Genomic DNA, 25083 nt, shown 5'->3' on the forward strand with positions numbered 1-25083 from the left:
CGTGCTCTTGGGCTGCCTTCTCTCTGAGGCTAGACCCAAGGAGCTCTGGGCTTAAATTCTTTCTGTTTTGCTCCTGAAAGGATTGTAGTAGGGAGAATTTCAGGAAAGTGTCTAATGGCCTGGCCTGGACAGTGAGCCCATTGCTGCACCAAACGCTAGGTGAGGGGGCTGAGGACGGTGGTTGGTCCAGTGCGGTGGGAGCCAGCCTGTGGGAGCAGGGGCCGTGATGGGCAGTGATGGTTAGGGCTGGGATTAGGGTTGGACTGGGGGAGGGGCAGTTCTCCAAAATGAAAGGGGTCTGTTGTCAGAAGAGGGCACACAAAGCCCCAGCGGTATCCTTTCCACATCGACATTATTGCATTTTCCTGCTCTTTCGAGGACTCAAAAACTAGGCATTATGCTTGTTTATGTGGGGAAAGAAAGATGAGAGCAAATCAAAAAGCTTTCATGCTCAGTTTTCAGTGCCTGAAATTAATCAACTTGTACAGAATTGATTGATTTGAAGTCTTTTGACTGATAAGGCAATTATCCCCAATATGTTAACAGTAAAATTAGCCAGAATTGTTATTGTTAGGTTGGTGAATGGTTGTCCCATTATTTTGAACTTGTATTAGCTGAAATGCTGTTCTGTTTTATTGTTCCTAATTGTTTGATCTGTGGATAATTGTATAGATACTGGGTTCTATTTGCTTACTCATTTATTTTGTTCTCTTACTATTGCTTTAGCTTTGGTTGCAGTTGGAGAATGTTGAAAAGGCTTCTCAAATATTAAAGTATCTGCAGCCCATACAAAACTGTGTTCTGGCTTTGGAGTAGAGCCGTCTTGGTGTTTTTTGTTTTTTTTTTTTCCAAGTTCTTTGAAACTACTTAAAAAAAAGAACCTTACTTCAAACTCCCCTTTTTAATACGGAAAAGAAAGCTAATTGTAATATGAATTCTACCCAACTAAGCCTCACTTTCTGTTGTAGGATAAGTTAGTTACTGAGATAAAAAGGGAATTTGGTTGTGTTTCTGAGTACCCCGGTTATTTTACACATTGGTTTTTCTTTACCTTGGAGAGACATATTTTTACCCTTTTATTAAAATAGAAAATTATTTCTAGTTTCATAGGTAATAAGGACTCATGATAGAACATTCATCCTCTGTTGTTTTTAAAGTTGTTGTTGTGGTTTTTTTTTTTAAGATTGTATTTATTTATTCGACAGAGAGAGAGAGATAGCCAGAGAGATAGGGAACACAAGCAGGGGGAGTGGGAGAGGAAGAAGCAGGCTCATAGAGGAAGAGCCTGATGTGGGGCTCGATCCCATAACGCCGGGATCACGCCCTGAGCCGAAGGCAGACGCTTAACCGCTGTGCCACCCAGGTGCCCCTAAAGTTGTTGTTGTGTTTTTTTAAGACGAAATAAATCATTATCTGTTAACCACTATAGGAGAAGTGCCGACAGCCGTTGGTTAGGTTGATATAAAGGGAAACTGAAGACATCATATGCTTCTGTATTAGTCGAACTGAAGTTAGGGCATTTCCAGCAAGGGCTGCTTGTGGTATATGTTCTTAACAATAAACATAGGTAAATTAATTTTTTATCTGCTTTCTCCACACTGTCCAAAAAGCCACAGTTGGGGCTCCGTTTTCTGTCTGTTCTGCGAGTGTGGGATGAGTGGGCTAGCTGGGAATGCTCCGAATCCAGGAGGGGAGCTGGACTGAGCCTCGAATTCAGCCCCTCAAAGATAGGCAAAGACAGAAGGTGGTCCACGCGCTAGAATCCTGGAATCGTGCAGAGGCCAGAGGTCCCTCGTGGGCAGTGGGCTGAAATGTAAAGGGCCGAAACAGTCAGGCACAGGCTAGCATGGGGCCAGTTTGCCTCAGACCAGAAGCCGTGTCCGTCCTTCCTGCTGCAGTAGAAACTGCTTGGCCCAGAAGCTGTTCCAGTGTTCTAGGTTGTCAGACCTGAGGGCGTGTGACAATTAACTGACCATTACCCCGACTCTCTGAGGCTCAGGGCTGGGCAGCCAAGCCAAGGGGATGAGGCTGGCAGCTACAGAAATGGTGCATGGAGGTGGAGTTGGCCAGGCAAGGTAGCCATGGGGAAAACGGGTCAGTGACAACATCCCAGAAGTGTCCTTAAATCCAGACTGCTGAAAAGGGAGCTCAGATAAATGCTTAAAGTCTAGATTATGTTGAGAAGGCATTCACTTGTGCCAAATAAATAAAAAAGCCACATCCAGGCACGGAGCCCAGCGTTGCAAGCTAGCACTACGGGGTTATACTTGTGCTTTAGGTGAGTTCCAGTTACTCGTAAGAGCAAGGGATTGGATTAAACCTTCCATAGAAGCCCAGTCTCCATACGTTTCTTTTGTTAGGTACTTGCCTTCTGATGATATACAACGTGCTACAGTTTCATCGAAGGGTGAAGGCGTTCTAGAAGCTTATGATCGTCTGCCTCTCTTAACAGAAAATGTGCTGTCTTCAAAACCTATACGATCAACTTTTGTAAAATGAGTCAGACCTTCCCATTTATTTACATGATTTTTTAAAAAAGATTTCCTTTATTATTTATTCGAGAGAGAGCAAGCACGAGCAAGCAGAGGGAGAGGTAGAAAGAGGGAAAAGCAGATTTCCTGTTAAGCAGGGAGCCCCGTACAGGGCTCAATCCCAGGAATCTGAGATCACGACCTAATTCAACGACAGATGCTTAACTGACTGAGCCACCCAGGTGCCCTTCTTTACAGGATTTTTGGAAGAGATTCTTTGGCCCCTTGGGAAAAATATATAAATACAAATTTCTCCCATAATGCTCACTGCTGCTATGACATTCCAGAAAATACTGGCACACACTTGCCAATGTACTTTATTCTCCTTGCAGTTTTCTCCATTGTCACTGGTTTGTCCCACCAGTGGAACAAAGGGAAGGGGAGGTGGAATGATCTGCTGTGATCCCCAACTAACCACTGGCACCTGAGAATGGAACCTATTTCTAAATCAAATGCAATCGTAAGGAAAAAAATCCAATTTAGTTCAGTCCACTATTACCTTCAGACGACAGTTGTACCCTTCAGAGAAGAAGAATCCTGTACACTTAACATCGGTAGTTCAGAGCCGCAGAGGCAGAAACAAATCCAGGCATTCAAGGTGAGGTGACTTGGTCTCAGCCAGGAAGCCTCTATTACTCGTCACCCTGTCTGAAAAACTGGAAAAATTAGAAAGAAAATATGAATATTTACAGAGGCTTAAAATAGGAAAAGACATGATGAGAAATGTAACAATCCACAAAGAAAAGTTAGAAGAGCTGACTACGTACGTTTTTATCGGTATATTTAAAAAAACAATCAAAAGTCATAGTCAAAAACATAAATGCAATAAATGAGAGACTATTATTATAAGGAATCAATAAGCAAAAGACCAGCATGCCAATTACAAGAAGAGGTAATTCCCAAAAGAAAAAAAAGTAAAACTGTCCAGTAAGCATAAGGAGTCAATTCCACCTGTATTTACAGGGATGTAACAGAAGTCACGAAGGACAGGTAAAAGTAAGACGTCATTTTAAAATTTCTGCCCACGAGATTGGTGAAAGATAAAATGGATTGATGATAAGGAGTTGAGTAATGGGCTATTCTCATAACGGGACCTTTTGATGTGATATGTACCGAAAGCAGTATAATGTGTTACGCGTACCTTTTCCAGGTATTAATCCTAAAGAATCATTGACCACATCGGTGGTCGTGTTCTTTAAAAATAGTGCAGCATGAAAAATAATGTAAATGTGCAACGAGAAGGAATTTCCCAAACTAACTATCCATCAGGATCTGGAACAACATTCAGTTATTTAACATGACATAATTAAGTATTTCTTGACAAAGCAGTTGTTCATAATCTCCAAACACTGGGAACAACCCAGATAGATACCCTTCAAGTGGTGAATGGATAAGCAACCTTGGTACCTCGCAGGCTGGATTACACTCAGCAGAACCGTCGAGCAAACTCTTAGCGGTTGGTTCTCATGTGAATGATGTTCACTGAGAGAAGCCAGACTCAAAGGTTGTATATTGTATGATTAATTTCTGTGACATCTGGAAAAGGCAAAACTGTAGTGAGGGACAAAAGATCAGTGGTTGTGGGGAGTTAGGGGTAGGGGAGGGCCTGTCTGGAAAGGAGAGGCATGAAGAGGTCTGGCGGACGACACCATTGTCCTGTGTCCTGACGTGTGTGGTGGTTCTCTAACCCCGTGCGTTTGTCAGAACTCGGAACTGTGAACCGAACAAGGTGAATTTTAGTAGATGTAAATTTAAAAATGATATTCCTACATATGAGAGAAAGGCAGACTGGGGGCGAGGGAGAGAGCTATAACTCACACAGAGATAAAAGCTGGAAAGACTCCAATTGTTCAAAAAAGTTCCAGAACATAGAAATCTGTTAAAATGTGTCAAGTGAAGAAAGCAGGGTACTCCTCTCTGTTGCATTCTGTGCAAAGTTCCACGGAACAGTTGTCCCATGAGATTCTCTGGTAAGAATAAAAAAATCCTGGAAGCAGTTTGTGCCAGGCCTCCTGCCCCTCCTTGGCCCAATACACAGGAGTCTATCAAGGTTCTTGAACGTTGAAGTCAAAGAAACCAGTTTAACGTGGCTCACCCACCCAAGGCTCTATCCCGTTTTATACAGTGAAGGAAATTCTAAGCGCTCACTTTAAAATGCATTCTAGGTCTCTCTCTAGCCAACTCTCGATTACTCCTGTGAAAATTCCTGATCTCAAATTGATGTATGACTTCTTTTTGCTGCTTTGTGTGTTTCTGGACTGCCTCTGTCCTGACATCTATGGATGGGCGCTTGGTAAATGCTAATTAACCATAGAGTTTAATTAAAAACTAAAACACAACCTAAGACTCTCTAATGGAGTAAAAGAGGAGAATCAACTCTAGGTATTTTAGCAAAGGGCATTTAAACACGGGGAACGTGGTGCTCACAGAATGTTGGAAGGGCTTGACGGGCAGAGAGAGCCCGTTGCTGCTGCTGTCCCCCCAGAAGTCACCAGTGGGTGACAAAGCCACCACCACCCTCATGACCCCTGCCTCTCACACTCCCCACCCACATGAACCGATGCTAGGCAGAGTCCAGCCACTCTAACCACAGCCACAGATGCCTCTAGAAAACTAGGAGCTGGTGACTAGACACTGGAATCCTTAGACAAGCTGCTGCAATTCATGTTGCTGGGATTTGCCGGGTCACAGAAGCAGCGGAGGAAGGTGGCTTCCACGAGGGCACCTGGATGGGGGGACCTGACTTCCAGAAGAGCCGCGGGAATGGCGTCTTTAACTTCTCCACGTCTCCAGTTCAGCGGGAGGTGGGAATGGACACAGGGGACCAGCTGACCATTTCCATCAGGCTTTGGGATCCTTGCTCCCATTGTCATCTAGTTTCTTCTAAGCAGACTCTGAAAAACTCTGCTCATGGTAATTTCCAAGAAGTGGGCCTCCTGGGGAAACCTATGTCTTGCCAACAGAAAAGGCAAGAATGTGAATTTCCTGACCTTTCTTTCTTTTAACTCACCGACACATATTTCTATTTCAGTAGATGTAAGAACACTTGAGAGATTTTCATTCAAAGTCTCTTAGGTCATCGCGCATTTGGATGTATAAAGATGGCGTCATTAGCGGTAAGAGCAAGCTATGATACGGGCATGTGGTTGGTTGAATTCATCCTTTCGACTGTTAGGCTCTTGAGGCTAAGAATCTTATTTTCCTCACCTTCGTACGCCCCGCCTGATAGTCCCCACCAGAGTGCCTGCGGTAAGTGAATGGTAAAAAATCAAGTGGCACGGACCATCATCTGTAATTGGTTCACAAAACAGTTTTTTCTCTTTTACTTCTTTGTAGTTTATTGAATTGGATTTGACGAGATTCATCTGTTAGTCTGAATATTGCATTCACCGCAGGAGAAGGCTAGCTCACAGCATCTGATATTTGTTCAACATTATTTCCTTCTGCCTGAAAGCATAAACTCGTGAACGACGTAATAGAAGTGTCCCTTCCACGGTAAATACCGTGCAAGCATGGCTGCTCTGTTTCAAGCTTCTCGAACTCCCAGAGTCGAATGGGGCGGGCGTCTTGTTGTGCGAGAAGGGAGCGTGGAGCAGGGGTCAGCAGCATGAAGCTGAGGCTCCTTGAGGGCCCACTTCTTAAAAGGAAGGGTGTCCGAAGACGTGCCACTCAGCACCTCACACGTTTCATTTAATAAATAGGAGGAGGATGCATCCAAGGATGAGAACGAAGGTTCTGGAGTCCCTAACGGACTTGAGAATTTCATGGAGACCCTGGTGCCAGGATATAGGTGTGTTAAGTGGTACCTAGAGGAGAGGGAGAGATAAGTAAGCACCCCCAAGTAACCACCACCCAGGTCGCGTTACATAGAGCTTACCAGTACCTCAGAAGTGCCCCCCATGCCCTCTACACTGCACCCCCCTCAAGGTACCCCCTCCCCAGATCTCTGACCCCATCCCTTAGTGGAACTCCCCGTAAATGGAACTATGCACTAGGCATTCTTTTGCCTTCTTTCCCTTCCTATTTTGTTTGCCATATTCGCCCGTGTTGTCGCATGTAGCTTTAGTTCATTGATGCTCATGGTTGGATAATATCGGAATGCACGACTCTATCACACTTTATCCCTTCTACTTCCGATGCATATTTTGGATTGTTTCCAGCTTGAGCTATTGTAAATGATGCCACAATGAACTTCCTTTGACGTGGCTTTTAGAGCGAGTATGTATGTTTGACTATTGAGTATAAATGTAGAAGTAAAATTGCTAGGTTATGAGGCAGGCTCAGCTTTAGGATAGACGGTTGTATCTTCTGAAGAATCATGACGATTTCCACTTTTACAGCTGGTATATGAGATTTCCAGTTCTCCGCATCTCTGCCCTCCCTCCTATGTCAGCCATTTTCATTGTAGTCATGCCCTTGGGTGTGTAATAGTAGTTCATTGTGCTTTTATTTTGATTTCTCTGATGAATAATGATTCAGCCCCTTTTCATATGTTTATTGGCCATTTAGATGTCCTCCTTTGTGGGGTGGCTATTTGTCTTTTGTCTTTTTTTTTTTTTTTTTCTGGGTTGCTCGTCTCTATCACTGGTCAGATATAGGTACAGTATTGCAAATTTCTTTTCCCATCCTGTAGCTTGCCTTTTTGCTCTTTTGGTCGTATCTTTAGGTAAAGAGAAGTTCTTAATTTTAGCATAGCCCAATGATCAAACTTACGTTTACAACTTTTTCTGTCCTGTTTAAGACACTTTTGCCTACCACACGGTCTTGAAGATATTCTTATGTTTGAGAAGATCTATTATTTTGTTTTTCTTACTGAGATCTGCAGTCTACTTGGAATTGATTTTTGATTCTTCTGTGTTCTGTAGGAATACCCAATATGCTCAGCGCCATTTACAAGGATTGTCCTTTTTCCATTTACTGAAGCATCAATTTTGTCATAAATCAAGTGACTGTTATACGCTCTGTGTATATACACTCCACTGTCTTGTGTCAGTTGGTCTTCTTGTCAATACCACCTGTCTTTACTGTAGCTTTGTAATAAGTCTTGATGTCAGGTGGTAAAAGTCTCCCAACTTGGGCCAAATATTTTAACTCTCCTGGTTTTGATCCTCTACGGGCTTGTTAGAAAGTCTTTATAGGGGCACCTGGGTGGCCCAGTCGCTAAGCGTCTGCCTTTGGCTCAGGGCGTGATCCTAGGGTCCTGGGATCGAGCCCCACATCAGGCTCCCTGCTGAGAGCCTGCTTCTTCCTCTCCACTCCCCCTGCTTGTGTTCCCTCTCTGGCTGGCTGTCTCTGTGTCAAATAAATAAATAAAATAAAATAAAATAAAATAAAATAAAATAAAATAAAATAGAATGAAATAAAATAAAATTAAATTAAAAAAAGAAAGTCTTTATAGTTCTTTCAGTGGTTACCCGAGAGATTACAACATGCATCCTTGATTTATGAGAGTCAAATGCAAACTAGTACATTTCCCCCTCCCTGGGAGGAATGTGTCATGAAATGAAATTCAATTCTACGTATATTTAAAGCCCACAAGAACTTAGTGTTATTGTTTTATGGTGAGCATATATTTAGGGTCATCCATGTATTTATCCTTTCTGTCGTTCTTCATTCCCTCATTCTGTTCATCCATGTGGCATCTCCTTCTTTCTGCCTAAATTAGTCTATTTAGTGTTTCTTTTATGCAAGTAATTAATTCTCTCAGTTTCTGTTTCTTTTGGAAATGGCTTTGTTTCACTTTCGTTTTTCGGAGGATATTTTAGCTAGGTATAGAATTCTTTGTGTCCTTTCCCTCGGTGTCCCTGAACTGGAGTCTCGCCATTTCCACTCACCCACAGTGTGCACCAAGTTGGTGTAACCAGCTTGGTCAGAGAACAGAGAGTTTCCAGATCTCCTATCTGCCACGCAAGGATGACTATTTTTAGAGATATGGATAATCCATCAGTATAGGCTTTTTGGAGGGCATTTTGCAGAATACACAGATGTCTAAAGTGTACATTCTTAGTTTTCTGGGCTTCTAGCCCAATTCTAGGATATAAGCATATAATTGCACAAGTGTAAAGGTGAAAATAACAGCAAACATTTATAAAGTACTTAGGATCTGCTGGGCACCATTGTAAGTGCTTTGCACGCATTAACTACCTCATAGGGCAGTTAACTACCTCATAGCAACTCTACAAGGGACATGCTATCGTCATCCCAGGCTTACAGAGGAAGCATCGAGGGGTCAAGTAACCTGACCAAGGTTCTATAGTTGGTAAGAGATTGACTGAGATTGAAGATCAAGCAATCTGACTTCGGAGTTCATCCTTTTAATTACATTCCGTACTACCCCTCCAGGATGTTACTAACGCATTTAAAAGCAAACAATGAGAATACACTGAGTGTCCATCAATCGGATCTAGTTAAGTAAAGAGTAGTATTTCCATAGAGTGGAATGTCCTATAGCCATTAAAGTAATGCAGTTCCGTAATCATGAAAAGATGTGGATGACATATTGTCAATGAAAAAAAGCTTTGAAACTCTATGGAACAGCTTATAGAGTGTGGTGCCGTTAGTTGTGAAATTTTGTGTTTCAGGGTGTAGGTTCTGGACAGAGGCCTCTGCAATGCACTTCTAATAGTGAGCCTGACTTGTTTTTGACAAAAACAGTAAAGCTATTTTTGTTTAATGGACAGACAGTGCATCTTACTTGTCCTCTATCCCCCTATATTTCTTGGTATGTAATAGCCAGTTGAAAATAAACGCACATGATGGCTATTGAATGGATGAATTCATAAATATCTGAGCTCTAGTATTATTTACATGAGGATTTCCTAGAAGAAAGATTTGAGACTTCACTGTCATGAACAATAACTCTTCTTTGACTGGGTACTTGCGTTTCCTAGTAGTCCCCTGCACTGTCCTTTTATTTTTAGAAGCAACACTTTATATGGATTTTTGCAATAAAACAAATATCTTTTGTCCATTTATTTTGAGACTCAATCAAATTGGCAAACCGTTGATTAGCAAAATTCCTCTTAGTTGCTGTAATCCTACCTCCCAAACCTGATTGATAAAGGGAACCAAGTTCTCAACAGAATTACTGTCCATCTATCCATCCATCCATCCATCCATCCATCCCTTCTCTGTGGTGCTGTTTCAGAATGAGAAGTTCACCTCGAAGGGTTGAGTTGAGCTGGACCTGTTGCCGGCAGAGAGCAGCAGCTGTGTGTCTCTGGCCACAAGGGCAAAGGGACTGTTTATCCGTCGCAGCCATAAAACTGCCTGAGAATTGGTCTTGTTACCCAAGTCTGTCCTGCTGCTTATCTGATGGACTGAACTGGGGCACAGCAGACAGAAAGAGGGGAGTCAAGGAGCTGCCCTGCATCCTGTCCTCTGAAAATCAGCATAAGCTCCCGAATTTGATTTTGATCTCAAAACACTACTGAGGTCTGTGTTTATGAATGTGGGAATGTTCCTTAAAGCACGCTCACTTGGGAAAGGAAGTAAAGACTTCATGGTTCTTATTCTTAAAAAGCACACAACTCTCCCTGTAAGTGTGGCAATTGATTTGCTTCTTTAAAAAAAAAAAAGCAAAACCCAGAAACCTCTATAAAATTATTTCACGTGCGTAGACTGATGGCACAATTTGCTTTCTACACGGTACCCCTAGCTCTCCCTGCACTTGTGAAAACAAAGGGTCGCCCTGTCCCACAATCTTGTGCCTCATTGTATCCTGGCTCTCACTTCGAGTAAAGTTACATGGCTTTGCCGTCTTCTCACTTGGCACGCACTTAGTGACAAGGAAGTGAAAATCCTGTAGTTGGGATCGCCCAGCCTCATCAAGGACACCGCAGAGCCATATCTGACATCACTAGGACGGTCTGCAAAGCAAGACTGATATTTTTCCAGTCTCCTAATCTCTAGTTCCTACCGTGATGCAAGGGCCGCAGACTGTGCCCTCCGGAAGTTCTGTTTTTGCACAGGGAGCTAGGACTCAAGGGTTCAAGCCAACGTCTCCTAAGGTCAGTGACGAAGGGCTGGGACAGATGTACTTTTCCTCTAAATGCGAGCACCCCTGTTACCAGGCCAACAAAGTATTCTCAGATCTTTCTCTTGTACCTCTCTGTACACAAGAGTTTCTACATCGGAGTATCACCTTAGGACTTCCAGAAGCTGTACTATCACTTTCAAGTACGGTACTCCTATAATTCAGAAGTTTTAGTCTTTTGTGTGTGTTTCAAAGAAGCCCTCCAGCAGCTCTGACCTGCCAGATTCACTGTGAAAAGCCCATGTCGGTCTCAGGGGTTCAGCAAGGTGAGATGGTATTTGCCGTTCATGTTCTGGTCCCCTGCCCCGCAGCCTTGACACCTCCCGGGAGCTGGTTAGAAATGCAGAGTCTCAGGCCCCACCCGGACCCGCTGACTCAGAACCTGCCTTTGAAGAAGCCTCCCGGCAGATTCTAATGCAAGATACAATTTGAAAAGCACCGAAACGGCCTACATCCAATATTCCAGCAAATATGGGGACAATGCCAATTAAATTTCAACCTGCATGGGCCTGTTCAATTATATTACATTGAACATGACTTTCTTCTGCTCTCCTGTTGCTCAGAGGCCCCTCCGCCCACCCAGATTGGAGAAAAATCACTTAAATGTTTGACAGTGCCTTTTGTGTCTTCTAGCAGATTGCCCTTCCCTATACTTGTCATTCTAACAGGCTGCTTAGCAGTTGTCAAAAATGATGTTATAACCTGTCTCGGAGCTTGTTTGATCTCCTATCATAATCCCGTTGACCTGCCAAGCCTTGTGATTCACTATAGTGAGAGCGGTGCATATTAATGCGAATTATGGGTGGGGGAATTTTGTCGGCTTTGTGAAGATCTCCTGTTTGGACTTGTTAGAGTCTGTGGAGCCAAGACAAGCAAGTGATTGCTTCCTAAATCATGCCGCATATGGACTAAAGTTCAGAAATAGATACCTAAGTATCTATTTAGCTAATATTGATATGTAAAAAACATGCAATAGTATCTTATATCATCACCTTAAGAAACAGACACCTGCCTTTTCCACTTGTTCAGCAAAGCAGTGCCATTTAAAGAGAGATAGAAAGTAAAACAAGGTAACAGTGGTGGTCATTATGTGGAATATACATATTCAGTCATCCAAGATCATTAGTCAAGTGACTAAACATTGAAATAATCATTTACTTGCTCAGGTATCATTTTAAATGGTAAAATCCTAACTCTTTTTTTACGATTTTATTTATTTGACAGAGAGAGACACAGCGAGAGAGGGAACATAAGCAGGGGGAGTGAGAGAGGGTTCAGAAGCAGGCTTCCTGCTGAGCAGGGACCCCGAGGCAGGGCTCGATCCCAGCACTCTGGGATCATGCCCTGAGCCGAAGGCAGACACTTAACGACTGAGCCACCCAGGCGCCCCTAAAATCCTAACTCTTGCCCAAACAAAAAAAAGTGCCAAAGATTAAATTCAACCCATTGATTAATGAAGGAATCCGCAAGATATATGGAACTATTTATAGATAATTTAATAAAGAAATATTACTTTGAGACTGCTGGGTTATGTACAAAGTTGGTTACTGTCCTGTAGGGCAACAAACAGTAACCTTTGGGGTTATCCTTTCCACCGGACAGAAATTATTTGGATCTCTGCCAAACAAAAATCTGTCAACGCCTGTCACGCTATGAGGTCTGCGACCTCTGTCTGAGCAGTTGTACACAGTGAGCAGAGTACTACCCCTTCTGTCATCCTCGGGTGGCCTTTTCCCACATAGGACATTGAAACGAGGTATTTTTTGCCTCATGTCCAAGTGTTATGTCATTCTCCTTAACACACTTACAGAAAACCATTTTCTGTTAAAAAAGGTTAACGTAATTTCTAAGGAAGGTTTAAATGTGCTCACTTAGAAAGTGAGCATTTGTTTTAAAATTGCAGAAGGTGAAAGGTGGCCTATTTTCTTCTACCGCATGTAGTTACTCCTGAGCTTGGTGAGTTTTCAGAAAGTCCTTTTCAAAGCTTTCTCTTAATGCCATAGGTTTCCATGCCTAGTGATCCTTCATCCTAGATTTGCGCTTGGCCCTCAGGTGGCCCTGGCGACAGTCGTGGCAAAGAGGGGCATCAGCGACAAAGTGCTTTCTCAAAGAGCCACGAGTATCAGGAGATTGGACTGCTTACGTTCACACTGTGTGGCAAGGTGGTAAATCTTCCTGCTTTTGCTTGGCCCCTGTGAACGTTGGTGTGTTTCAATAGGAAATTAATATTTTTTGAGCTTATGCATTCGCTCTTTCTCCCCTATACATATGCTAATCACATAACATGTAGGTTTCTCTCCGTAATCATTCATATTCATATTCATGAACAGTGTGGCCTCCCTCTTGCCATTTGGCTTCTGCTGAATCTCATCTGCGTTATTCTCAGAAACTGAACTAATTGTGAGCCAGCATGGAAATGAGTAAGTATTCAGAGTGTATTAACTAGGACACATTGATCGATAACTCAGAGTTATTTTCTAGAATAATGGTAGGAGTTTGGATTTTTTTCCCCCAGTTTGTTTTAACATCAGGGTCTGCCTGCATTGAGAGCATTCCGTGCGCGTACAAAGAAGTGGGTCTTGGCTTTTCCTCTGCTCCCGGCTGCAGCCCCGCTCTGTGAAGGCAGCCAAGGGCAGAGAGGGCCCTTCATATTCTCAGCGGGGGACCTGGCTGCGGGGAAGATGCCAGAATCCTAGAGTTCTCAGCATAAATAGTTCCGAGATCTGAATGCATTCTTTCCTAACAATTGAATGAATGGGTTTCTTCTCCCCCCTTCTTTCTAGTTAGCTAACCTTGTGTCGTGTTGGTCTGCTCAATAGCATTCTTCAGCGAAGATGTTTGGAGATGGAATGTGAATTTGTCGCCGTAAGCTGCATATAGGGTCAGAATTCACAAACGCTGCCTGTTCTCAGGGTGGGGGCCTGTGGCTGAAAGATCTGGAGATGTGGACCAGGAGGAGCGTTTCTGTTTGGCTAAGAATAAAAACACTGTTTTATGCGTTTCTGTAAGCCCTCGCTGAAGTTTGTCCTGATGCTTAGGCTCGCTTGATTAGCGTTCTTTCCTGAACGTTCCTGATTGCCTGTCTTTATTTTTTGTTTTCTGTAATGAGACATAATAAAGCTCAAGCTTTTATCTAAGTACTAAGTTTTATAACTGAAAATGGGAATAGGTACAAAAATCAGCGTTCTGCATTTTAAACTTTGGAAAATGTCTCATGCAATGATTTTATTCCCAATAATTTAAAAGGTTTTGTTTAAACCCAGGATGGTAAATGGAATTAAAGGTTCATTATATTTGGAACAATGTGCTCGGTAGGGCAATGGATCTTACGTGCCTTTATTTTAAATGTTAGTCAACATACCATTCCTCCAGGATGTAACTATCCTACGGATGCTTGGGGGTGTTTCCTTTTTGGGCATGATGTGAGCATTTATAAGCATCAGTTAATTATTTCTGTTTTCATCTATTTTGAAACATTCTGATTTTAACATCCTGATTTCTTGACCGGGATCACATTTTTATTATTATAAAATAGTAGATGTCGACCAGAAAATTTACACAATACTACAAAGCATGGAGAAGATAATCATCAGCTGTAATATGTAAATAGAAAAAAACTGCTTGTAACATTTCAGTTGATTTCCTTCTGATATTTTACCCATGCATGCAAGTATGTATTTCTATAAAACTGGGAACATCCTTTATGCAAAGTTTGTATTCTGATTGATATTACCACACTTTCAGTTACTTTGAAACCACAAAAAAAAAGGCTCCAGAAATGTATCTTCTCAAATGTAAAGTGCTCACGCTATATTATTACCTATTTGTATCTAATTACAGTATGCGTGATTTATATCTTTCCAGATTCTTTCTTGCTAAGATGTGTGCCCCATTCCTGGTGCTATTTTTGCTTGTTTGTCGTTTTGGATTGTTCTGTCGTGGAGCACGTGTTCCTTTTGGGACTTAATTGGTATGAATTCAACTAACCCAACGAAAGCCTTCCCTCTACACAAATCTTTGTGAAGAGCTTTATTATTTTCTTCGATTTCTTTTTTTTTTAAGGATAAACTCCTAGGAGTGGAATAACTGGGTCAAAGTGGTGACTGTTTTGTATACTTGGTAGTCTAATTATGTTCTATGGAAAGGAGTTTAAAACCTTTTTTTTACCCCCAAAGTAAGGAATCTCTCTTCTGCCATTCTGTCCTCATGTCTTTCCTTACCAGGCTCTTGGCACCATTCCCTTTTCCTGATCTCCTGTGCTGTCCGCATCTCCCTGTAAACCACACATGCCTTTCCCTCTCTTCTCTCTGCCCCGCCTGTCACGTCCACCTGTTCAGGACAGCATTGTCCCGGGCTGGCTGCCGGCTCCCCACCTCTGCCCTGTGTCCTCTGCCCACAGCCCGTCTTCGCCTTCCGAGAGCCCTGGAAACTGTTTTCTCTCTGGCTCCATGTACGGCGCCGAACGGTGGAGGTTCCAAAGAAATCACCTCCTCGTTTAGGATGTGCCCACATCAGAACAGCACATGCAATTCCAAGATGGAGCTTTTTGTCAGTTTCTGTACTTTCTGTGAATTCAGTAGCTTGAGAAAAGTAATATAAAAAAGTTGTTCTTGAATTTTCAAGCATTCGAGACCTTATTTTTACAAGCTGCTTAGGATCATGTTATTACTAGAAATTTAGAGCCCTAAACTGGGAAGCTCATTTGAGATGGTTCAAGTATTTTCCTTAAAAAATACCTAATGTCTTTATTACAATAGCATCTTTTATGGCAGAAAAGCCAACCATGTGGCTTAGAAGGAAAACACTCTACGCCAGCAATCATGTTGGCTAAGATTATTTTTGCCTCAAATGCTAGGGCTGTGGACCAAGAGAGTCTAGCCTCCTGATGCACCAGAGAGGAGAAGAATTAGCTTATGAAGAATATGCCAACGACATGTCTGGGAATTGGTAACTGCAGTTGCAAGAAAGATGGAAGGCAGGCAAATGTCCTTTTATGTATCGAAACAATGGGTATTAACTAGTACGGATATTCGGGATAAGAGAAAGGCATTAAATTCTGCTAATCCCTATAGACTGAGGATCTGCTGCATGTCAGGCTCTGTTGTAGAGGCCTTGAGGATAACGCCAAGATGCGAGTGAACGCGCCTCGCTGATCGCAGTCTTATAATCAGCTCGGGGGGAAAGCACCCGAACACACGACCACAGCAAAGGCAAGAGAACGGAGGGGCTTTTTGAGTGATATTACGCAAGGGCCTTCGCATTCAGTTCAGGGAGAGGTTATTTCCAACTGTGCTGATGCATGAAGATATTGTGGAAAGGAAATAGCTTTTGAGCCGAGCCTCAGATGAACTGATATGATCTTGATAGAGATGGTTAAAGTGTACGGGACATAAAAGGAATGCAGACCCAGGGTGACTGAACTGTACCGGGCATGTTTGGGGAAAGCAGGCAGCCCTATCCGACTGTAGCGGAAAAGTTCAAATGGGAAAGCAGTGAGTGAAAACCCTAGAATGATGGCCGAATCAAACCCATGTCATGCTGGACTCGGACTCCCAGTCCGTAGGCCAGTATTTCTCAGGGTTTTTCTCTGGGCTTGCTACCTTGGCGTTAGGTCGGGTGCTAAATGCAGAGTCCCGGGCCTACTTCAGTCCCCTGAAATCTGCATTTTTAATAGCCCTCCTCGCTGACGGGGAAAATCGGAAAACATTTGCTATTGAAACAGCCATCGGGATGGTCAGTGAAGGCACTTCGTGAAGGTTTGGGGGCGGGAGAGTGGCAGGCAGGAGGTGAAATGAAGGCTTGAACTCTGGGTGACGACAGCGGGAGCAGGGATTTGTGCCAAAGGGAGGAGTCTCGAGAATATAGTGAGTTGGGGGGGGGGGGGGTTATGGGCAGCGAGAGGAGGGAGCAGTCAGGTATGGCCAGCAGGACTCCGAGCCTCCATGGCCAGGGAGACCGGGGTGCCCCCAGCAGCAATATGGATAACACGTGAATTGCCCTGAACACCTACAGGACCACTCCAAACCTCCACCCCCACCCCCGCAAAACTGCATTTTGTCCCCACCCCTCACCGAAATGCCCCCACGAAGTATCTCTGGAATTTCTAAGAGAGTCTGTCACGCACTCATCAACCGCGAGCCCCCTCGCGCCTCCTTGCTCTCAGGGAGGTGTCAAGACAGCTTGGCTGGATTCCTTGCTCTTTGGCTGGGCCGCGAGCTCGGGCGCCTTGGTCTTGCCCACTGCCTTCGGGGCCCAGCAGCTCCCTGACCCTGGCAGTAAGTGCCCCACAGCGGGTCTAGGAGAGGCGGGTGTTGCTCTGAGTACCATGGTTCTGCTCCGTCAGCCCCCTTCCCTGCTGGCCTGCCGGTCACCAGCATCTCCACTGCCCCTCCAGGCCCAGCAGGTCTGTGCCCTGACGGATTCAAGGCGGGGCACTGGGACCCAGAGGGCCGAGGAGGGATGGATTCTGCCTTTTGGAGAACCCTCTGCCAGAGGGGCCTCAAAACTGCCTTCTTCAGCTCTGAGCTTTATAAATTGAGGCAAAATGACTCTTTTGTCCCCTCTGACTTCTTCAGAACTCAGATGGGACATCAGTGGGGCTGCCAGGAGACCATCAGAGTGTTGGAATCTTCTCTCCCCACTGAGAGTAAAGCCTTGCTTGGGGTGTTGAGTTCAATGAGTTCTTTGTACCTGGGTCTCCTCCTTCCCTCAAAACGCGTGTTCCTTTAAACCACGCCAAGAACTCTCGTCCTCAGCAGGTGAGGTTTTGGCAGGCCATCCCCCCCACCGTGCACCAGAGACAGCCAGTACCCCACAGAGGACCCAGCTGGGCTCACCTGGGATCCCCACTTTACACGGGACTTGAAGGCAGATTCTGTTGGGAAGAGGAGAGACTGAATCATTTCACATACAAATTTTTAAGGAGGCAATACGTGTACATGGTAATGAAGTCCCAAAGGCACACAAGGGTACCCTGTGAAAAGTCTCCTTACCTGCTGTGCCCTCCGCCATGCGAGAGAACCTCTTTGTGCATCCAAGTAAGAATGTGTCTGTATATTCTCCCATCTTTTTGAAAATGGAAGTGGTAGCAGACTATACACCCTGTTCTATACATACTGTGCTTTTAAAAATCCCGTGTCAGAGGAGCTCCTGGGGGTGCAGTCAGCTGAACATCTGACTCTTGGTTTCAGCTCAGGTTGTGATCTCGGGGTCATGAGATCGAGTCCTGCATCGGGCTCTGCACTCAGAGCCTGCCTGAGATTCTTTCTCTCGCCTTCTGCCCCCCCACTCATGCTCGAGTGCGCTCTCTCTCTAAAATAAATACATAAAGCTTAAAAAAAATCCCATGTCCCAAATGAAAGCTCCTCACCCATTTCACAGCGACAGGATATATTCCATTGTGTGAATATACCGTGGTTAGATTCAACTGGTCCCTATCAGTGGAACTTGGCATTTTTCTAGTCTCCTACTAACACAAACACTACAATGGACAGTTGTAAATACACACCTCATTTCAGATACAGGCAGGTGTATCTCTGTGGTCAAGTCCCAGAATGAGATTGTGGGTCAGAAGCTAAATTAAAAATTTCCTCCCCATAAGGGTTGTGCCATTTTGCATTCACACGATTGCGTGGACAAGAGTCCCCTTTTCCTTCTACCTTTTCATCAACAGAATGTTTTCAGATTCTGGGTTTGTTAAAGCCTGTAGGTGAGGGAGGGTTTGTGTGGGAGGGTGGACAGAGGGAGGGGCACACTGGGAACCTGTAGGTGTCCAGAGCTCTGCTTGACACACGCAGCAGACACCCAATGTTATTTAGTAAAAGCGAAAAATAAAAATAAAGTCCACCAGCTTTTAATTTTTTTTTAAAGATTTTATTTATTTATTTGACAGAGACAGCCAGTGAGAGAGGGAACACAAGCAGGGGCAGTGGGAGAGGAAGAAGCAGGCTCATAGCGGAGGAGCCTGATGTGGGGCTCGATCCCAGAACGCCGGGATCATGCCCTGAGCCGAAGGCAGACGCTTAACAACTGCGCCACCCAGGCGCCCCCCCAGCTTTTAATTTTTTTAAAAAGATTTTTATTTATTTGCTTGAGAGATTGAGACAGAGATCGCCAACAGAGAGCAGGAGCCAGGAGGGAGAGGGAGAAGCAGGCTCCCCGCTGAGCAGGGAGCCCAATGCGGGACTCGATCCCAGGACCCTGAGATCATGACCTGAGCCGAAGGCAGACGCCCAACCGACTGAGCCACCCAGGCGCCCCAGCTTTTAATTTTTTTGCTTGAAATGGAATTTTAATAACAAACAGTAAAGTTGACTTTGTTTTGGGGTGTATGGTTCTATAGATTTTAACACGTGTGTAGACTGGGGTAAGCATGCACATAATACGGAACAAATTCACCCCCCCATATATCCTCCCCCACCCCTCGACCCTGGCAACCACTGACCTGTTCTCCATCACTACAGTTCCATCTTTTAGAGAATGTTCTATAAATAGAGCCAGACGGTGTGTAGCCCTTGGCGAGCGGCTGTTCCCGTTCAGCATAACGATCTCCTCCCCGCTGTTGTATGCATCAGTAGTGTCCTCCTTTTTCATGGCTGGGAAGTATTCCTTCCTGTGACCCAGCACACTTTGTTTACCGGTCCACCCACTGAATGCGTCTGGGGTTGTTCCCAGTTTGGGGGAGATTATAAATAGAACTGTCCACAGTCATGTACAGACTTGTAGGTGAACATAACTTTTCATTTCTCCTCAGCCTGGTTTAATTTCCACTGAGGAGTAAGTTTCGGTATATTTTTGTATGTTTCCGAGGCATTCCTATTTCCTTTTCTGCAAACTTCTCATTCCCTTTGCTCATGTCTCTTTTTGGTTGTTGGTCATGATTCTCTTAGACAAGTTGGTCGGGGGGCACTGTCGTTATCTCTGGGTAACAGTGTCCAGCGTCGAGTTGAGACATGCAGGGCTAACGTTTGAGAGAGTCACGTGAAGACCCAGATTTGAGAGACCCACCGAGAGAACAGACAGGAAGCCAGAGCACTGCACAAGCTCTGCAAGGGAGAAAACGCACAGGGCCGGAAGACAGGGTCTGTGGAAATGCCCGTGTTCACACCCGGGGGTGGGTGTGAATTTGTTCCGTATTATGTGCATGCTTACCCCAGTCTACACAGTGTTCAGGATGTGGAAAGAGGAGGAAGCTCGAAAGGAGGAAACTGAGAAAGAGATTTCTTGGAGAAGAGCCAGGACGGTGCAGGGTCACACTAAGAAAAGCTGACTCCCGAAGGTCTGCTAAATAAACACAGGGTACTGTGTTCAGAAGAAGAAAGAACGTCTCTTTCCAAGAATTCTCGGCAAAAATGAATTCTAGAAAAAGTGGAAGGCAACATAACAACGTGTAGACGGGGTTGACTCTAGGTGGTGCGAACAACGATCTATTTTTATTGCTTATACTTTCCCCTGGTTTTCGGATTTTCTGTAATGCCTATGTAGTACTTTTTGGTGCTTTCCAGATTTTCCAATGCACTGGGGGAAATATTTTAATTTTTCAATGGTAAACTTTCAAAATAATCCGTGTGAAACTTTGTAGGCAAACCTCGGCAAGCTCCTCATTCTCTCACTTGATGTACTCCTCTATTAATTACGATAAAACTTCACCTTCTGGTGAATTTGTAGTGAGAACATTACGGGAAGAAGAAAATGGATGATATTAAGGAGTTAAAGATCTGTATCTTTATTTTCTTTTTTTAGAGAGGGAGGAAGGGGGCAGAGGGAGAGGGAGAGAGAGAATCTCAAGCAGGCTCCGCATCCAGTGCAGAGCCCAATGCAGGGCTTGATCTCGTGACCCGGAGATGGTGACCTGAGCCCAAATCAAAAGGCAGATGCTTAACTGACTGAGCCACCCAGACGCCCCAGGATATTAAAGGCATTTTAAATAGGCATTTAAGGAAGGGCAGGAGGGATAGAGAGTGGTGGAGGGAGGAGGGAGAAAGGGAGGAACGGAAGAAAGAAAGAAGACCACAATCTAAAATGTCCTAAGGAAGGATTCCTGAAGACAGGCGTGGTGCCTGCACTCACCGAAATGGTCTGCGTGCGGTTGGAAATTCCGTCTCTGAAGACGGTGCCCAGACCGGCGGAGCTCTGGCCCCACCCCATCCAGAATGTCGTCTCAAAGCACCCCAAACAAATGGACCTTCGAAGGGACGGCGGCAGCAGCTGGCTGTGTGCACGGGGCGCCCCCAGTAGCTAACTCCCGCGCCCCACCGCCAGCCGCAGCCCCCACCTGCCCAGAAAGGATGACGCCACCTCTGTGAAGATTCGGACAATACTTGCGATCTAATGTTAAATCAAAATAATGGAAGATGGAGGAAAAGTGGGTTTAGAGCTGCGCGTTACGAAAACACGTAGCATCCGTTCCACAGAATAACTAGAACGCTCACAACGCGAACAGCACGATTGTTTTTCCTATTGTCAAACCTTTACAGCTTTACGCTTTTTAAAGCAATGCCAAAAACTGTACTTTCAATGTCAAAGCGGCCGTACTTGACTCAGTTCCGCCGGAACACCGGGAGGCACTCACCGGCTTACACCCTTCTTTTCTCTCCTTCCCACAGGACGTGCTGGGTGGTATCCTGGTCACAGCGGTCCTCATCGTCCTCACCTACCCTGCCTGGACCCTTATCGACCGCCTGGACTCAGCCAGCCCCCTCTTCCCTGTGTGCGTCATCGTGGTGCCCTTCTTCCTGTGCTACAACTACCCCGCGTCTGACTGCTACAGCCCGACCAGAGCGGACACCACCACCATCCTGGCCGCAGGGGCGGGGGTGACCCTCGGGTTCTGGGTCAACCACTTCTTCCAGCTCGCGTCCGCGCCCACCGAGTCTCTCCCTGGCGTTCAGAACATCCCGCCGCTCACCACCGATATGCTGGTCTTGGGGCTGACCAAATTTACCGTGGGGATCGTGCTGATCCTCCTAGTGCGCCAGCTGGTCCAGAACCTCTCCCTGCAGGTGCTGTACTCGTGGTTCAAGGTGGTCCCCAGGAACAAGGAGGCCAGGCGGAGACTAGAGATCGAAGTGCCTTACAAGTTCGTCACCTACACGTCCGTGGGCCTCTGTGCTACGACCTTTGTGCCAATGCTGCACAGGTTTTTGGGACTGCTCTGAACCTCAAAGAGCTGGAAGTTCGCCCACTGGACAAGGGAGCCCAAACAGGAAAGGGGTGGGTGGGCAAGTTTCGACAATACATTTTTCTTTAAAAAAAAAATCCTTAAATCACAGGTCTGTTTTGCTGAGAGCTGAGATCATTGTTGCTGGGCGTGGAAGGCAATACCGTCTCATAGGGAGCCTCAGTCCGCAAGCATCAGGCTGCAGGGGAAGCCAGGCTCACCCCACAGTGCAGTCTGTGAGGGTCCCCCACCCTGTCACGCGGACTTTGGACCTGGTCGTGGGCTGGCAGGGGCTGTGGCCGGGCTTGGGAGATCCGGGAGAGACAGGCATGATCTGAGAGGCTGGAGGTCAGGCGTCTCTCTTCCGTCATGACCTTGCCCATCACGGAGTCTCATGTCCAAACTTAGAACTTGGGTCTGGAGAAAGGGTGGTGTCGTGTAGAACTGCTGTCCTTGGACAGGGTGACATTTCTGTTATGATCACACTAGACTGTGCCCACTTGGGTGGCAAGCGCCCTGCGGACCCCACCGTGGGGTGGTAAGAGACAGGGGCGCCCCTGGGAGATCGTGGGCAGGAGCCTGATCCCTCCGGAGTCCCGCTCTCTGCGGGGTCCGCTCCTCCGTGTCTGTGCATTTTGCAGAATTGCAGGTCGCGTTTCCACGCTCTTCGGACCCACGAAACTCGCTAGCTGCTCCCGCCTCTCTTCGTCTGGGGCTTGCCAGCGTGTCCTGCTCTCTCCTGCTTCCCTGGGACCTGGGACCAGCCCTCGGCCCATCTTTAGGTGTTTTCCGCTTCCATACACACTGGGGAGGCGCTGCCGTCTGCCTGCAAGAGGGGCTTCGGTAGAACAGATGAGCTGAGCCCTCCCTGGGGCCTGACAAGGAGGGAACAGGCTGCTGGGCTTTGCTCCTCCATTTCTGTTACTCTGTAAACTGATTTCTCACCTACTAAATAGAATTGGGGCTCCCTTTCCAACTCCCCACCTCTTCTCTCTTGGCAATTTTAAGGGCACTTAACGCAAGAACAGGGTCAGCCTCTCTCGGGGAGACAAGCTGACCAAACACAGCCCAGCCTTTAAGCCTGCGCCTGTCCTCGTGAGGCTTAGGGAGGCCACCTTAGGGACACACGCCCTCCGAGGGCACATCTTCAGTTCTTAAGAGTAAGGAACACGCATCACCAGTTTTCTGAAGAGTTAGCATAAATGCGTAGTGAAGGAAGCGTCTTCTGCGGTGAGGGCTCCGAACCACTGAAACCAATGACTTACATCCCGACACATCGTTTCCATACACACGTTTCAGGGGTCGGCTCTGCCCGCCGCCCCCAGCGTGGAAACTGAAAAACCCCATGTGTCCTCATTTCAAACATGTCCCCTGACCTTTCTGTCGGGACGGCTGCGGCTATTGGCTTCGTGCCCCAGTCCGTTGAGCACAGCGTTCAGGAAACCGTTCTGCTTCCCCTTCACAGTCTCCTGACACTTGTCATAGTTAGGAGGCGGGAATCAGAAGGACCTTCTCTTTGACTGTTCTTACGGCAGACTCTGACCAGCGTTTGCGGCACCAGGAGGGAGGGAGGAGCCCCCACTTACAGGCACCCCAGCCCCGGGCCAGCCCCCCACCCTGGTGGATGAGGCACTGAGTAACACTGGCGCAGGATGATTTTCGCTGATTTTTCTGAAGCTAATGAGCCAAAGGATCCGGTTTTTCCACTTGTATCTTTTGAGAGGAGGGGCCCCAACTGTCACAGCAGCGGGTGTTGGCAATTCATTCGAGTGTGTGTGTGTAATTTTTAATGCTGTCCTTAAGCCCCAACAGCAGGACAGCCGTCAGCGGCGCGCACGTATTTACGGCTGTGTTTACACGGGTCGGAGGATGAGTGGCCGAAGCACCTTAGAGAATGAACGACCCCAGGGCTTGTCACGGTTGGTCACTTTTTAAAGTCTCTCGTTTTGCAACTGGAAAATAAAAAGTGTGTATTGGGGAAGGCCATTGTAGGTTTGGAGCTCTTCTGCTCGGCAGCCCGGAATCAGGCGGAAACGGACTGGGAAGTCACTACCCGCTTCCCACTCTCGCTCACCGGCCCTCGCCAGGCACTTGTCACACCCTCGCAGGCCGGCGGCTCACACACCCCTCCCCGTCCCTTCAAAGAGCAGGCCCACGGCTCCTTGGAGACGGTTGGATTTTCTCTCTGGGGAGAGACTGCCCCCTGCTGGTGGAGCCGCCGCCCAGAGCCCCTCTCCATCAGGAGCCTTGGCAATTAAGAATTTAAGTCAAGCTCACCGCAAAGTATCCAGGATAAGCTTAGGACCTGGGGTCTGGCCAACCCCGCATTCGGAAGCCGTGGCCCCAAAGCCCTCAGGCCGACTGGCACCTCTGGGAGCCCAGCAGAACATACCCTCCTCCTCACGTGCCTGCCCCCCAACTCCCGCCCCCTGTGGGCCAGGCCCCCAGCAACGTCCTTCCAACCAGCTGTCACTCCATGCTGGTTTTGCTCGGACCTGCACCACAAAATATGCAGCAGGAAACACAGCAGGGACCCTGAACTAAAAACCCTTAAATGGCGGTGGCCGAAATGCCTGATGGTCGCACTGTAACATGGGATTTTTCTCCCCCCAGTAGGCAAGTCATGCTTCCCGGGTGTCATCAAAGCATGTGTTCCGGGGCCATATGCTCCGGGTTTCTATTTTGGGAGCTCTCAGCTGTCTTGCTTATGTACTGTATGTAAATTTATTCTTTTTAAAATAAAATCATTTTGTGTTTGATTATGACTTCTTATTAAATGTTTCAAAGGCCCGTGGTGTGCTCCTTTGGATGTTTCCCCCCTAGACCTTTCGGGGTTCACTGGACCTGGGTTGAAAAGAGGTGGCAGAAAGAAGCGACAGGCTGTCGAATTCTCTGCTGCTGTCCTAACTCCATCGCGTGCGGGTGCTGGTGTCACGGCCGCCACAGATGTGCCGAGCAGGAAGTGCTACGTCCTCCTCTAAGTCCTTGATACTAGAAAGAACCGTCTGACCACAGTCAGAGACTAGTGCTACTGTGTGCGGAAAAGTAAATGTTACCAGTGTTGCTAGTTAAGGTAACTAAAAGGTTTTCACGAATGAGTCCGCCGCTGAGCCAAAGGACCATGACCCGATTTCATATCCACAGGGTTACAATGATACGCTCTGTCTTCAAGCAGCCCGAATTTGCTGCTTGAGATGGTACAGAGAGCTGACACTTGTTGGCAAGGTCACAGCTAGGACCCTATTTTGTGGTTTTAATACCTGCTATGCTGGGTACCATGGACATGTGAAGTTGGATGGGACCTAATCTGCCCTGTGGAGTTCTCCCAGGACAGAGGAGACTCTGGCTCAGGGACACGG

General features: G+C 46.3%; 1 protein-coding gene across 1 annotated transcript in view; it reads left to right on the top strand.

The window, feature by feature from the left end:
• SGPP2 (sphingosine-1-phosphate phosphatase 2) overlaps positions 1-24483 on the top strand; it is a 111207-nt gene extending 86724 nt beyond the window's left edge. Inside the window, exon 5 of the mRNA XM_045775265.2 lies at positions 21171-24483. Within this exon, the coding sequence (XP_045631221.1) occupies positions 21171-21722 (552 nt within the window). The 3' untranslated portion in view covers positions 21723-24483. The remainder of the gene's footprint in view (positions 1-21170) is intronic.
• Positions 24484-25083: the final 600 nt, after the last annotated feature.

Source organism: Ursus americanus, chromosome 1 (genome assembly GCF_024610735.1).
Source record: "Ursus americanus isolate L20-20 chromosome 1, mUrsAme1.1.p, whole genome shotgun sequence".
Classification (NCBI taxonomy): Eukaryota; Metazoa; Chordata; class Mammalia; order Carnivora; family Ursidae; genus Ursus; species Ursus americanus.